General features: G+C 35.4%; 1 protein-coding gene across 1 annotated transcript in view; it reads left to right on the forward strand.

Annotated features, from left to right (window-relative positions):
- Positions 1-11469: 11469 nt before the first annotated feature.
- LOC307001012 (uncharacterized protein) overlaps positions 11470-13479 on the forward strand; it is a 573545-nt gene continuing 571535 nt past the window's right edge. Inside the window, exon 1 of the mRNA XM_079617100.1 lies at positions 11470-11602. Coding sequence (XP_079473226.1) covers positions 11542-11602 — 61 coding nt within the window. The 5' untranslated portion in view covers positions 11470-11541. The remainder of the gene's footprint in view (positions 11603-13479) is intronic.

The following is a 13479-nucleotide window of genomic DNA, read 5'->3' on the forward strand; positions in this document are numbered from 1 at the left end:
ATAACATTCTGACATTTAAAATAGTTTTGGGCTGGTTTATTTATTTAGGAGTATAGAGACATAAATAATCAGTGTATGAATCTCAACAATGGTGACAATCAGCAAAGCTTTTTTGTGACTTTAGTAGTTTGTTTTGTGACGAGTTCAGAGTTGATCAGAATTGCTTTCATTATCACCATTGTTGTGATTCATACACTGATTCCTGATGTCTGAGTAAGTCTATATGGTTCTGTATGTTCTACATTTTCTGTATGATGATTTATTCTTTCAGAATATCACTGCACTGCTCATGTCTGACCCTGAAGCTTTTCTGGTGGCACCATTTTTAAGCCACGGATATGTGAAAACCAACAAGCTCGTGCTTTTTAAGTTTAGCGAAAAGGCAGCTGTTAAAGTATTTCCAAAAACTGAAAATAAACGATGATTGAAATCATCGGACTCTTTAAATAAGAGACTTTAAATACTTTGATGCGTAAACTTTTCACGTGAATAGTCTGACGGCTCATTATCTGATTGCGTGTTGCGGCTGCTTGCGTGTAACGAGAGATGCGATAAAAGCATATCGCATTCTGGATGCTTACAATTAATTTCTTAGCGGAAAGGTTGGGAACATTTATTTGTTCAGTGTGGATGACATCTGTCTTGTGTTTAATGCAGATGAAGCAAGTCAAACAGAGTCAAAAACCTACTTATCATGGTTTGTCCGGGGAGGTTACGAGTGGGCATTTCACTTGCATTGCTGGGCCAGTCTGTATATCTATGCAAATATTCATATTTATTTGTACAGCGCTATTCAAAACACATATCGTTTCAGAGCAGCTTTACAGAACATGCATGTATATTACAATGCTAAATTTACGCTAGTAAACTAATAGCTATATTATTACTCATTTCACATATTTCCAAATGTGTGTGCTTAGTTAGGTGAAGTTTGTTGCTGTGGAACGGTGCAGGGGTTTAAATGTCCTATCTGAGCCCTTCATGTGGTAACAAATAAATAGAAGGTGAATGCAATTTAATGCTCGCTGTATTTATTTTCTAATGCATAAACCTGTATTTGGTCATTTAAGGCGAGACACGGCAGGCAAAAACATTTTTTTTTTCTCACTGGTCAATTTTGAGATTTTGGCCTATTTGTCTTCAATAGCATGTCTTCTTTCAGACTTGTGGTGAAAAAAAGTCCAAAATACACATTTAGGTCTTTATTTTACTACACTTTGTCTATTTGAGTCTGTAGATTTCTCCGAAATTCAACAAAAGAGGTATATATACACTGAGGCAGTCTCACCTCATCCCATTGACAGTTTAGCAGCATCCCTCCACCACCCCTTCTCCATGCTTCTAGTCCTAAGCACTTACATAGGGAGGAGTACTCTGGGTTCGGGCCGAACTCTGAGCTCGGAGCCCTCCCCCGGACAGCACGCCAAACACCCACTAAACTTTACCCCCTCAAATTATATGTAACTGTGAACTGAAAATATATGTAAAATTGTGCATATTTAATGAGAGAATGCCTAATTAGCATAATTAAACATACAAATTTCAAAAACTTGTAATACATTTTTTTTATGAACTTGTGTAAGCAATCAACTGAGGAAGTTTCATGGTGATATCTATTATTTTAAAATTGTACCCTATTCACCTGTAGTGTCTCGCCTTACGTGCATTACTCGCCTAACGTAGATACATGCAGATTAATAGTTGTACAACTAATAATAAAACATACAGCATACACTTTTTAGGTCCTTGCAGGTAAAATGTTCTTTTATGGTTTTCAAGTATAGTCACATACAGATTTGCTGTGTGTGTGTGTGTGTGTGTGTGTGTGTGTGTGTGTGTATACAGGTGAAACTCGGAAAATGAGAATATGGTGCAAAAGTTCATTTATTTCAGTAATTCAACTTAAAAGGTGAAACTAATATATTATATAGAGTAGACTCATTACATGTAAAGTGAGATATTTCAAGCCTTTATTTGTTATACTTTGGATGATTATGGCTTACAGCTTATGAATACCCCAAATTCAAAATTTGAATATTGGTTTTTATAAGCTGTAAGCCATAATCATCAAAATTATAACTGCTACTTTTTGTAATTAAAGTTGACATCATAATTCGAACCCTACAGGAAATATATTTGAAATAACTCTGTTTCTGTTAAAAAGTTTAATGAAGATTGGTAAAAGTCTTTTGCACTCTTTTAAATTAGGATATTTCACATTCATTTTATGCTTTTTGTATGGCAACCATTGCTGTTTTTATGTTTTTGTTTTTTTTTTACACTGAAGGTGTTTGATTAAAGTTGTTTGCACTTTATTTAAAATAGCATATTTAACTTTATTTTTACAGTTTTAGTTTGGCAGCCTTAGCTGACAGTCGTTGGTCGTTTTTTATTTAATTTTGTTTTTTACAGTGTATAGATTGTAAAAATCCACCTATTTCAACATAAGAACTTAAGTTCAGTTTGTGCCTAATTTTTATCAACTTGGCGGGGCAAGTCATTTCAACTCAAATTATATTAAGCTGACTTAAAATTCGTGTTGATTCTTGTATAACTTATAAAAAAGTTTAAATTGCTTAAAAAAATTATTATGAGTTCAAAGTAAAAATACATACGTTTTTCAACTTTACTTCAGAATATTGTTGTCTTTTTTCGCGTTTTCTTTTTGTTATTTCTTGCTCATGAGCAATTCACACTGTAAAAATGAAAACATAGATTTTATGTATATCTAATCAATAAAAATGAGGCAACAGATTACAAACAATATTATTAATTAAATTTAACAATTTAGAATTGAGTAATAATTAATTCCTTAAATGTTAACCATTTAAAATGAGTAAAAATTAAAAAGATATAAATAAAATCTATGTTTTCTAACTATAGGTTAGCTTTTTATATATCAATGAACATCACATGGATTGTGTATGTGTGAAACCCAGTTGTGTTTCTTGTCTGCGTTCACAATAGCTTCACTAGATCTCCTGGATCATCCGAGGGACTGAATCAAGATGCTGCTGATCATTGAAGCTCTTCTCCTCATTTCTGCTGTTCTACAGGTGAGCTTGTGTTTGAGGATGAATATTACAGACATGACTACTGATAACTGATCTTTACTGTCTCTGCAGGATAACAGACATGCTGTTGAAGGATACACACTGGATATGGCAGATAAATCAGTTGATGACCAATTTTACAGTTGGTTTTCCCGGTGTTCAAAGAAGATGGAGCATCGAGTGCAGACAGAATTTCTGAAGAAGGAAATGACTAACTCTAATTTTGCAAAAGCTTGGACAGAAGCTGTAACTAAATCCAAAACACCAGAAGATAATTTGTCAAAGAATCATTTAGTCGCCATTTATGCGTACACTAACTCAAAATCAAACTTTTATCTAGGCCTATATAAGGAATTCAATGATGCTGTTCGTACTGATAAACAAAAATATAAAGACGGGACATATTCATGGTATTCACTTCAGTTTTGGTTAACAGAAGCGATACAGATTCTGAAGAAAAGACAAGCTAGTTGCTTCGATACTTACCGTGGCACTAATGTTGAATTTGATAAGACTGTCAAGGGCAAAGAAATTCGTTTTGGCCAGTTTGCCTCATCCTCTCTTAATCGTACTGAAGCGAAAAAGTTTGGAACTACATCCTGTTTTGAAATCAGAACTTGTTCAGGTGCTAATGTGACAAAATATTCAGCGATTCCTAGTGAGAAAGAGGTTCTGATTCCTCCATACGAGACATTTACAGTCACTGATGTGCAGCCAAGAGCAAAGCAGAAAGATCCCTGGTGTAAAACTGTGTACATTTTGAAAAGCTATACAACAAGAAGTGACCTGAACTGTGCAGCAAGCAGTGGAAACCAAGTTGCTTTTTTAAATGTTTTATTCATTTTAATCATTTTTTGCAATGTGGTTAGCTACTAATCAGATAAATACTGCATGTTTCTTGTTGTTATTAAACAACAAATTGATTGTCATGCTTTATTGAATCAATATTAATGCGCTGGTCAGCAGTGGGAAAAGTCAAAGCATCTGATTTAATATAGAAGAATCAATCAAAATCCTAATCAAAGTGTGTTGCGATAGTCATATATGAGAAAGTATTGGCATAAGTGCTTGAAATGTTTTGTATTGTATGTAATTCTAGGTTGTTGTATGTTTTCTCTCTAATAGACCTTGAGTCTGGAAATAAAGTTGAATATGAAATATATTGGAAAACTGAGATTTGATATGCAGATAATACAACTTTTAAAATAATTGTAATTATATTGTATCAACCAAAATTTAAAACTTGTTTATAATATGTGCAATAACCCAGCCAACACAGCCATGTGGGGCCCACATGGGTTTGACCTGGGCTATCTAACTGGGACCCAGACAGTTTTGTCCTCGGTTTCCATGGTGGCCCCACATGGGTTTGCCCAGATGAATTGAACACTGCTCAGTGTGCACACTACAGGCTGTTAAATGTAACACTGATCAGTGTTGGAGTTAATGAGATAATTCATTGATTAAATAATGATTGAGCATTAGTGATGAACACCTGTTGTTAACAAGCAGAACCACTGAAGGAAAGAGAAACACAACTACTTCCAGCCACAGCCTTAGATGAAATACACTGAAGATAAAATACACTAAATCCCTCAAGATCTGATTAAACAACTCCACAAACAGCATTACCAGCTTCACTTATTACTAACCAGGTTGACTTAATTTCTGTCAGACGTCTACAGAAGGTTAAGATGATGATGATTTATTGAAAATAATAGTTTGGTTTGATGCTACCATTATGGTGATCAGCGTTTGCTTTAGTTGGGCTCTGACTTATTAACATTAGTTTTTCTCTGCTCAGTTGTATCTGATTGTTATGTTGAGAACAGCAAGAGAAAAAGCAATCAGATGCTATAAGCTGATTGATGATACAAATATAATGGTGTTTTAAGAATCATTTGATGTTCTGATAAAAATATACTGAAATTCTTGCTGTAGAATCACAACAAGAAAACAAAAAAAAATAACATATCACCCATAAAAAACTCAGAATTTTAGTGAGTTAAACACTGTAAAAATGAAAACATAGATTTTATTTATATCTAATTAATAAAAATGAGGCAACAGATTACAAGCAATATTATGAATTAAATTTAACAAATTAGAATTGAGTAATAATTAATCAAATTAATTCCTTAAATGTTAACCAATTAAAATGAGTAAAAATTACAAAATATATGTTATTGCCAACATTGAAGACACCTGATGTTAACAAGCAGAATCACTGAAGGAGAAAACCATAATTAAAGTCACCATTATGGAGATGAGTGTGTGTTTTAGTTGGGCTCTTCACCCTTAAATTGTTAACTTTAAGTTTTGTTTGGCTGCTGTACATGAGTTATAACAGCCAGAAGAACAAATAGAAACGTTGAACTAATAAAAAATATATGTGTTTTTATTTTAGGCGCACACAGACATCAATATTTAGTGTATGAATCTCAGCAATGGTGACAACCTCTGATCATAAGCTCATTATTTATTCATGCAGCAATGCATGATGGGAGCCATGAATGAGTTTTGATTGGTGCAACCCAGAATGCACTGCAACATGCTTTACAAATGTCACCATTGTTAAGATTCACAGGCTGATTCATGATATCTGTGTTTTTTTTTTTTTTTTTTGTACAAGAGAAACTTTTTAGAAATTATTTGGATTACCTTGTAAAAGTTAAAAATATTACAATAGTACAATGGTAGTACAATGCCCGTACTTCTATAGTTAATAAAGTTAACTTAACTCATAAACTGGACTCCATTTGAGTTCAGTGATTCAGGTCAAATGATTGTGAAATAATGATTATGTTAAAACACAACCAACACCATCAGATCACCGTTTGTTCATCTGGCTGTTATAACTCATGTACAGCAGCCAAAAAAACTTAAAGTTAATAATTTAAGGGTGAAGAGCCCAACTAAAACACGCATTCCTCTCCATAATGGTGACTTTAATTATGGTTTTCTCCTTCAGTGATTCTGCTGGTTAACATCAGGTGTCTTCAATGTTGGCAAATAACATATATTTTGTAAATTTTACTCATTTTAAAGGTTAACAATTAAGGAATTAACTTGATTAATTATTACTCAATTCTAATTTGTTAAATTAAGTAATAATATTATATATATAATTTATTTTTTACATTGCATGATGATTAGACTTTAATCATCAATCAGCTTATAGCATCTGAATGCATTTTCTCTTGCTGTTCCTAACATGACAATCAGATACAACTGAGCAGAGTAAAAATAATGTTAAAAAGTCAAGATCCCAACTAAAGCAAACGCTGTTCACCATAATGGTGGCATCAAACCAAACTATTATTTTCAATAAAACATCAACATCTTAACCTCTGTTAAATCTCAATAAGAACTTATTTAGACGTCTACCAGAAATAAAGTCAACCTGGTTAGTAATACGTGAAGCTGGTAATGCTGTTTGTGGAGTTGTTTAATCAGATCCTGAGAGATTTAGTGTATTTTATCTTCAGTTGATTTCATCTAAGGCTGTGGCTGGAAGTAGTTGTGTTTCTCTTTCCTTCAGTGGTTCTGCTTGTTAACAACAGGTGTTCATCAATAATGCTCAATCATTATTCAATCACTTAATTACCTCATTAACACCAACACTGATCAGTGTTACATTTAACAGCCTGTAGTGTGCACACTGAGCAGTGTTCAATTCATCTGGGCAAACCCATGTGGGGCCACCATGGAAACCGAGGACAAAACTGTCTGGGTCCCATTTAGATAGCCCAGGTCAAACCCATGTGGGCCCCACATGCCTGTGTTGGCTGGGAAACTTGTGATTTGTAAGGGTTACAGTGATAACCTGAACACATTCAGAACAAAACTCAAGCTCAAGAAAGCATGTGAAGGTCAATGATCTGGGAAACACAGCATTAATAAATATATATTGAGTGCTGATTTACATGATTGCAATATTCGTATTAGTTCTACCAGAAAGACTCGGGAGAATAATTTCAACAATCGTACATTTATTGACAGCTCAGCAAGCTGATAATATACAGAGTCATTTGGCGTAGTGCATAATCCGAGGGTATCGGATCTGCAATTCCTGCCTGAAGATGAAGGCAAGGGCGCAGCCGACCCCCTGCAAGGTGTGGGAAGGAAGGGATCAATGAATCACCTACACATAATTTTTGCCTTCTTTGTCAGTAAACATGATTTGTTCATGTTTTTTTTATTAAGTATTTAAAGATCTGATTTTATTTGTTTGATAGCAGCTTGTGTGCATGCATCTATGTTGTACTTCACATTTATCTGTCTGTCTATATACTCATTTAACATATTCATTTAATAACTTTAAATGTTCAGATATTTGTTCTATTGCTGTTTAACTTGTTATGTGTCTTCACAAATAAGTTAGAGACCAGTCAATGTCTCCATATTAATGTTTTCAGAGGCATACAATGAATTTGTGAAACAATAATTAAAACTTAATAAACATTTATTCAATAAACTCTGCTATTTTATTTTTGTCATGCCTTTTTCTCCTGCTTTCTTCCCGTTTGTTGGTCTCTGATGTTGACGGAAGGCTTGAACACTGTTAGTTGTTTATTTATTTTACAGAGAAAATGCAGTATCATTATATAATTGAGTATTATATAATTATAATATAAATGCATGCATTTGCAGAAAATTTACATTTTCCAGTTAGTTGACAGGTGTGTTAAAGGAAAAAAATCCTTAAAAATAAATTTTAATTTGCAAAAATATAATGTTAACCTGATATTTCCTTTACAAAAACTATACTTATCTCAGCATTGGAAAATAAATATATATTTTTTACAGAGAACATGCAGTTTCATTTCAATTTTTTTTTTTTTTTTTATAAAACTGCTAAATTCTTCTAGAAATACAGATATTCTGACCACTAAAAAAAAACAGGCCTTCTTCCTTACACGTAAACATCATGAAGTTTAACCTGGGATGTACATATAGATATAATTTAGTGATAATACTGTTAAAAAGCAGTCACACTGAAGGAAAGAAGAGAACAGAAAAGAGATGAGCAGAAACACAAGTTACAGGATGCCCTCTTGTGGTGAATGTTATTACACGGAGAGAGTATTTGTGATCACCATGAAGCTCACCTGCACAACAGTAGAGAGGAGAACACAGCAATAGTGAGACATGAGTGCAAGTCAACGTCCTGCATAGATGGTGTTTGTTCATCGTGGCTAAACTGGTCGAGACTGTTTTCCAAAGATAAAGTATCTTCTTCTTAAACTGTCTGTACACTTGCACAGTTCTCAATGCTTCGGTGTGCATGTAGGGACCCTCATTATGCTACCGTGTTAGTGTGAGGCTATTTTGAGCCTTGTTAGATGATGATTCACAATAAATCTCATTCATGTTCACAGTACATTTAACAAATATCTGCTCGTTCACCCACACATATATCATTCCTCCAAACACCAGAGAGATGAAATCTTCCCGTCTGCTCCTGATATGATGAACTTTGGACACTGAATGAAAGTGAAACGAGTCGTTTCGAAGCGGTATAATAGTAAACGTTGATTCTTTTTTATTATCGCCCCAACTAAATAAAAAACTGCAAGGAAATGATTTTCCATTGTTTTGTTTTTTATTGGTGAGGACGTTAAAGGTTTTAAGAAGGGTTTAACCCTTTAAAGAAGTATTACTCCGCCGCTGGAGTGTCTATTATTCAAGCTCTCAACGGAAGAATCACGGGTGTGACACGTTTGGCAAAATAGAAATAGAAAAAATTAAATTCTCGCGGCAGCAGCATCTGTCCAAATTTTAATCTTAACCGTTCTATTTCATCAGATACGATCTGTAAACAGGGCTTTAAGTGTAAAATACCGAACTTGTCCTTTAACATGCAGAATCACCAAAGGAGAAAACCACTTATCAATTTTAAGTGTATAATATAGGGTGACCATATTTTAGTGTTCAGAAAAGAGGACAGGGGTGTGGTTTGAGGAGGCGTGGTTAATGGGTGGGGCGTGGTTTGGGGAGGCGTGGTTAATGGATGGGGCGTGGTTTAGGGGTGGGGGCGTGGTTAAGGGGTGGAGGCGTGGTTAAGGGGTGGAGGTGTGGTTAATGTGTGGGGGCGTGGTTAAGGGGTGGAGGCGTGGTTAAGGGGTAGGGGCGTGGTTTAGAGGTGGAGGTGTGGTTAATGTGTGGTGGCGTGGTTAATGGGTGGGGGCGTGGTTAAGGGGTGGAGGTGTGGTTAATGCCTGGGGGCGTGGTTAAAGGGTGGAGGCGTGGTTAAGGGGTAGGGGCGTGGTTAAGAGGTGGAGGTGTGGTTAATGTCTGGAGGCATGGTTAAGGGGTTGAGGCGTGGTTAAGGGGTTGAGGCGTGGTTAATGTGTGGGGGCGTTGTTAAGGAGTGGGGGTGTGGTTTGGGAGGCGTGGTTAAGGGGTGGGGTATATTGTTAAAATACAATACAATATGTTATTGTATTTTAATACATAAAGTAATACATGCTTTCCATTCAATGTTTGGCCCGCAACAATAGACTAATATATATTTTGAAATAGTTTAGCTTTTAACACCTTTTACATGGCACTATTTATTTTCATGGCCATAGGTTAAAAAAAAAGAAAAAAAGAAAATACTACACTATTTCAGTAAAAAAAACATCCTCCTGATGTTCTCTTGATGCCTATACTTTCCTTATGTGGGCTTCTAGATCGCTAGCACCTTTATTTGACACTGACACGTAGGTCAGCTTTGCAGGTCATGCACGGACTTCGACTGAAACGAAAACACTGGAATTTTCTCTGTAAATCATTGGTTGAATTAGCTACTTACTTCTTATCTCGCACTTGTACTTAAACTGAAGCGTCGAGTCACGCTGCTAACATTCTGTGAACAGAAAGTCCCCCCCCCCCTGGATGCACAGTATGTAAAAAGTGGACATGTCCGGGCAAAAGAGGACGTTTGGTCACCCTAGTATAATAATAATGTGTCTTCTTTAGTTGGGCTCACAACCCTTGACATTTTAATGTACCCTTATTGTAACACTTTTGGGTTTCACTTTATTTGGATGGTCCCTTTAACACATTCTATTGTCTATAAGTAACATTGCCCCTTCATGTCTACTAACTATCATTAGAGTGTTAGTAGAGCATTAGTAGACTGGTAGGGTTAGGGTTTGTTGGCATGTAGTTGCAAAGTTACTTATAATCAGTAGAGTGTCTGTTGGAGGAGCATCACAATAAAGAGTTTGCCGATATTAAGCAGACAGTCTACTAATACTCTAATGAGAGTTAGTTGACATGTAGTTGCACAGTTTCATAGTTAACAGAATGTGCAAAAGGGACCATCATAATAAAGTGTTACCCACTTTTGAGTGTGCAAATAAACTCGCAGGAGAGTTAATTTAACACTGGAGTTTTTGCTGTGTATAAATGAAGTGTGATCATGACGCATCTGTCAATGCAACTCTTTGGAAGTTGTAGTTTCACAAGCACAAACTTAGTAGCCTAATAAAAGCTTCATGGTGCACACACACACACACACACACACACACACACACACACACACACACAGAGAGAGTGATCTTGGCCTGAATGTGTCCTCCGCTGGCACTGCTGGCCTCCTCTCAGCCGTGGACAGGTGTTAAAACACTTCGTCCAATTGTATGTCCATGTCAAATAAATAAATAAAATAAATAAAATAAAGTTATGGCCCATGTGTGGCCCTTGTCTTTAATCCAGATCTAGGCCACTCCAGGACCGTCATTATTTGCGGCATGAGGACCGAGGGAGAAGGGGCTTTGTGGACCGGAGCTGGGCCAGACAAACATTGATATGTAGGAAGGTGTGATGAAGTTATGAAACTGCAGTGAAGTTTTGTTCACCTTACTTGTGGAAATAGTACCAAAGCGAATTAAAAAAACTGCATGTAAACTGAACAAGCAACACGTGTTAGAGATGTGATGCAAAAAGATTGTGTAAATGAAAATAAAAAAATAGACACATAAAAATGACTCTGATGACACTGTATTGGGTCACTTAAAAACAACTATATTCCATTATGTTGAAATAGTTTTCTCTGACAAATACTCAGTGGCTACAATAGCTGGGTTTCCATCCAAACGTAAAGCGAAGGCGTTATATGCAAATGTGTCTTCTAGTGTCGTAGAGCCGTAAAGATGTAGGATTCGAAACACAAACGACTCGTCATGGCGGTTCAGAGACGATTCTCTCTTTTGGGAGACAATAACTTTATTTATCGTGCACTTTCAAATTGAAAACTTTGCAGAACGTTTACATTCACACACAGCAATATTACACTGCGTGAAAGGGAATATTCGAAAAAACATAATTGGGGAACTTTAACTCTTTAACTCGCAGAAGTCAAAAACCACCTCAAGTAAGAAAACAGGGTGATGAAAACATAGCTAGAGGAAGTTACCAACCAGAGGAGGAGCTGGTGACGTTTAAAGGAAGAGCTGTAACTATATATAATGAAGAGGAGGACTGACAGAAACAGAAAATGTCTGATAAGTGTGATCTGTGTCTGCTGGGACTGATCATTCTCTCTTCACTTCTCACAGGTAAAGAAATCTGTATTTTCTCTAAACACATTTAGTGGAGTTAGTCTGGAAAGAGTTCATTTGAACATGCTCAGTTTATTCTTGCACACATTCACATTGTGATCTCAGAGTTGTGTATTGATACACACAGATCATACTGTATTATTCCTGATACTGGACATAGTGTCACTCAAACATCTGATGATGGAGAATTATCTTCATATTAAGAGTGTGTCAGTGATTTGAACATCTCTCTGATAAAGACTAATAGTTTATTCTGGAGAGTGTGTTGTTTGCTTTAAAATAGAAAAAGGGTAACACTTAACAATAATGGTATATGAATAATCATGTTCTAATACCTGGATTAATACTTAACTCAACATGAACTATGAAAACTGAAAGCATGAACTAATCATGAACACTGAAGAGTTATCCTGAACTACGACTGGAGTCATTATGGATTCACACATGAATAACGGCAGCAAAACTACATGTTAGTACATATTTTATATTAATGCTTTTATTACATTTATGGATAAACCAAATCAAACTCGCTTTAAAGATCTTAAAATGTCTTTTTCTGTTTTGTGTTGCTCTCTTTCCCTTCAAACTCACCCAAACAAACAAATAAAAGATAAAGGTTATTTGTAGTTATTTTACTATTTATTTACATCATTAAACATATATGGACTCATAAGGAAGATCAAACACCTGTAAAGACACACGAGGCACGTTTACAATCAAATATGGCGCGCAAGCTAATCGAAGCATAAACTATCAAAACAATACAGTTCAGTTCTGTACATCACTACCTGGAAAAATCCCAAAATAAAACATGCAAACATGACTTTAATTATTAATTTGATTTACCAAAGCAATCAATATATTAGATTAAAATGCCAGCATTACCGTATAGCAACACAACTAGCACCTATTCACACACCTAACACAACCACATCTACACACGAGTGTTGAGCTCAGCTCAGTGATGTTGTGTGTCAGAGAACAGAAGTACAGGATCATCACGGCTGTGTCTGGATGGAGAACTACTGATCCCAGCAAACCTTCCCTGAGTTTTGCTCTTCCTTTGGGAACTGCTCCACAAATATTCTTTATGGGTTTTGAATAGTTATTTTGTGTTTAGCTGTGCGTAAGTCACAGTCGGGTGAGTTTGAAGGAGAGAGAGAAACACAGAACAGATAAAGAGCTTTTAAGGTCAGTTATTACTGTATTTTCTACGGTTGAAGAGGAGGATCAACTAATCCTGTGCCGTCCAGTAATGTTTATGACAAAGCTCAAATCAACAGTTCAAAATATGATGATATTACATTATTTACATTTGTTTCAAAGTCAGAGTATTTCTTATTCCTTCACTGTTAGACCTTACCGGGGTTTTTTTACAGTAAAATACTGGCAACACTGTTGCCAGTAATTTACTGTTAATTGTACAGTTCTTTACTGTAATCTACAGTATTTTACTGTAATATACAGTTTGTTACTGTAAAATGCACTAAATTAAAACTCGAGTTAAAACTAAATTCACTTGCAGAAACCGACTGCCTTAAATTGACCAACTGTAATTTAAATGTATAAACTAAAATGTATAATGCATAAAAAAAAAAAAAATGTGAGCAAAGAGTTATTATGAACTTTCATTAGAAACCACTAAAAAACTTAAGTACATAAAAAGATTTTCACTGGACCAGCAATTGCACAGCAATGTTTCTAGATCTTCTGCTGGACTGAAGCACAGGCTCTACTCTTCAGCACAATGGTGACCCAAAAAACTACAGTTTACAGTAAACTACTGGCAACAGTGTTGCCAGTATAAACCTGTGTTATAACTTACAGTTTATTACTGTTAAAATACTTTTCATGGGTGTGTCTTTTTATCTTAC

Source organism: Phoxinus phoxinus (genome assembly GCF_949152265.1).
Source record: "Phoxinus phoxinus genome assembly, chromosome: 1".
Lineage (NCBI taxonomy): Eukaryota > Metazoa > Chordata > Actinopteri > Cypriniformes > Leuciscidae > Phoxinus > Phoxinus phoxinus.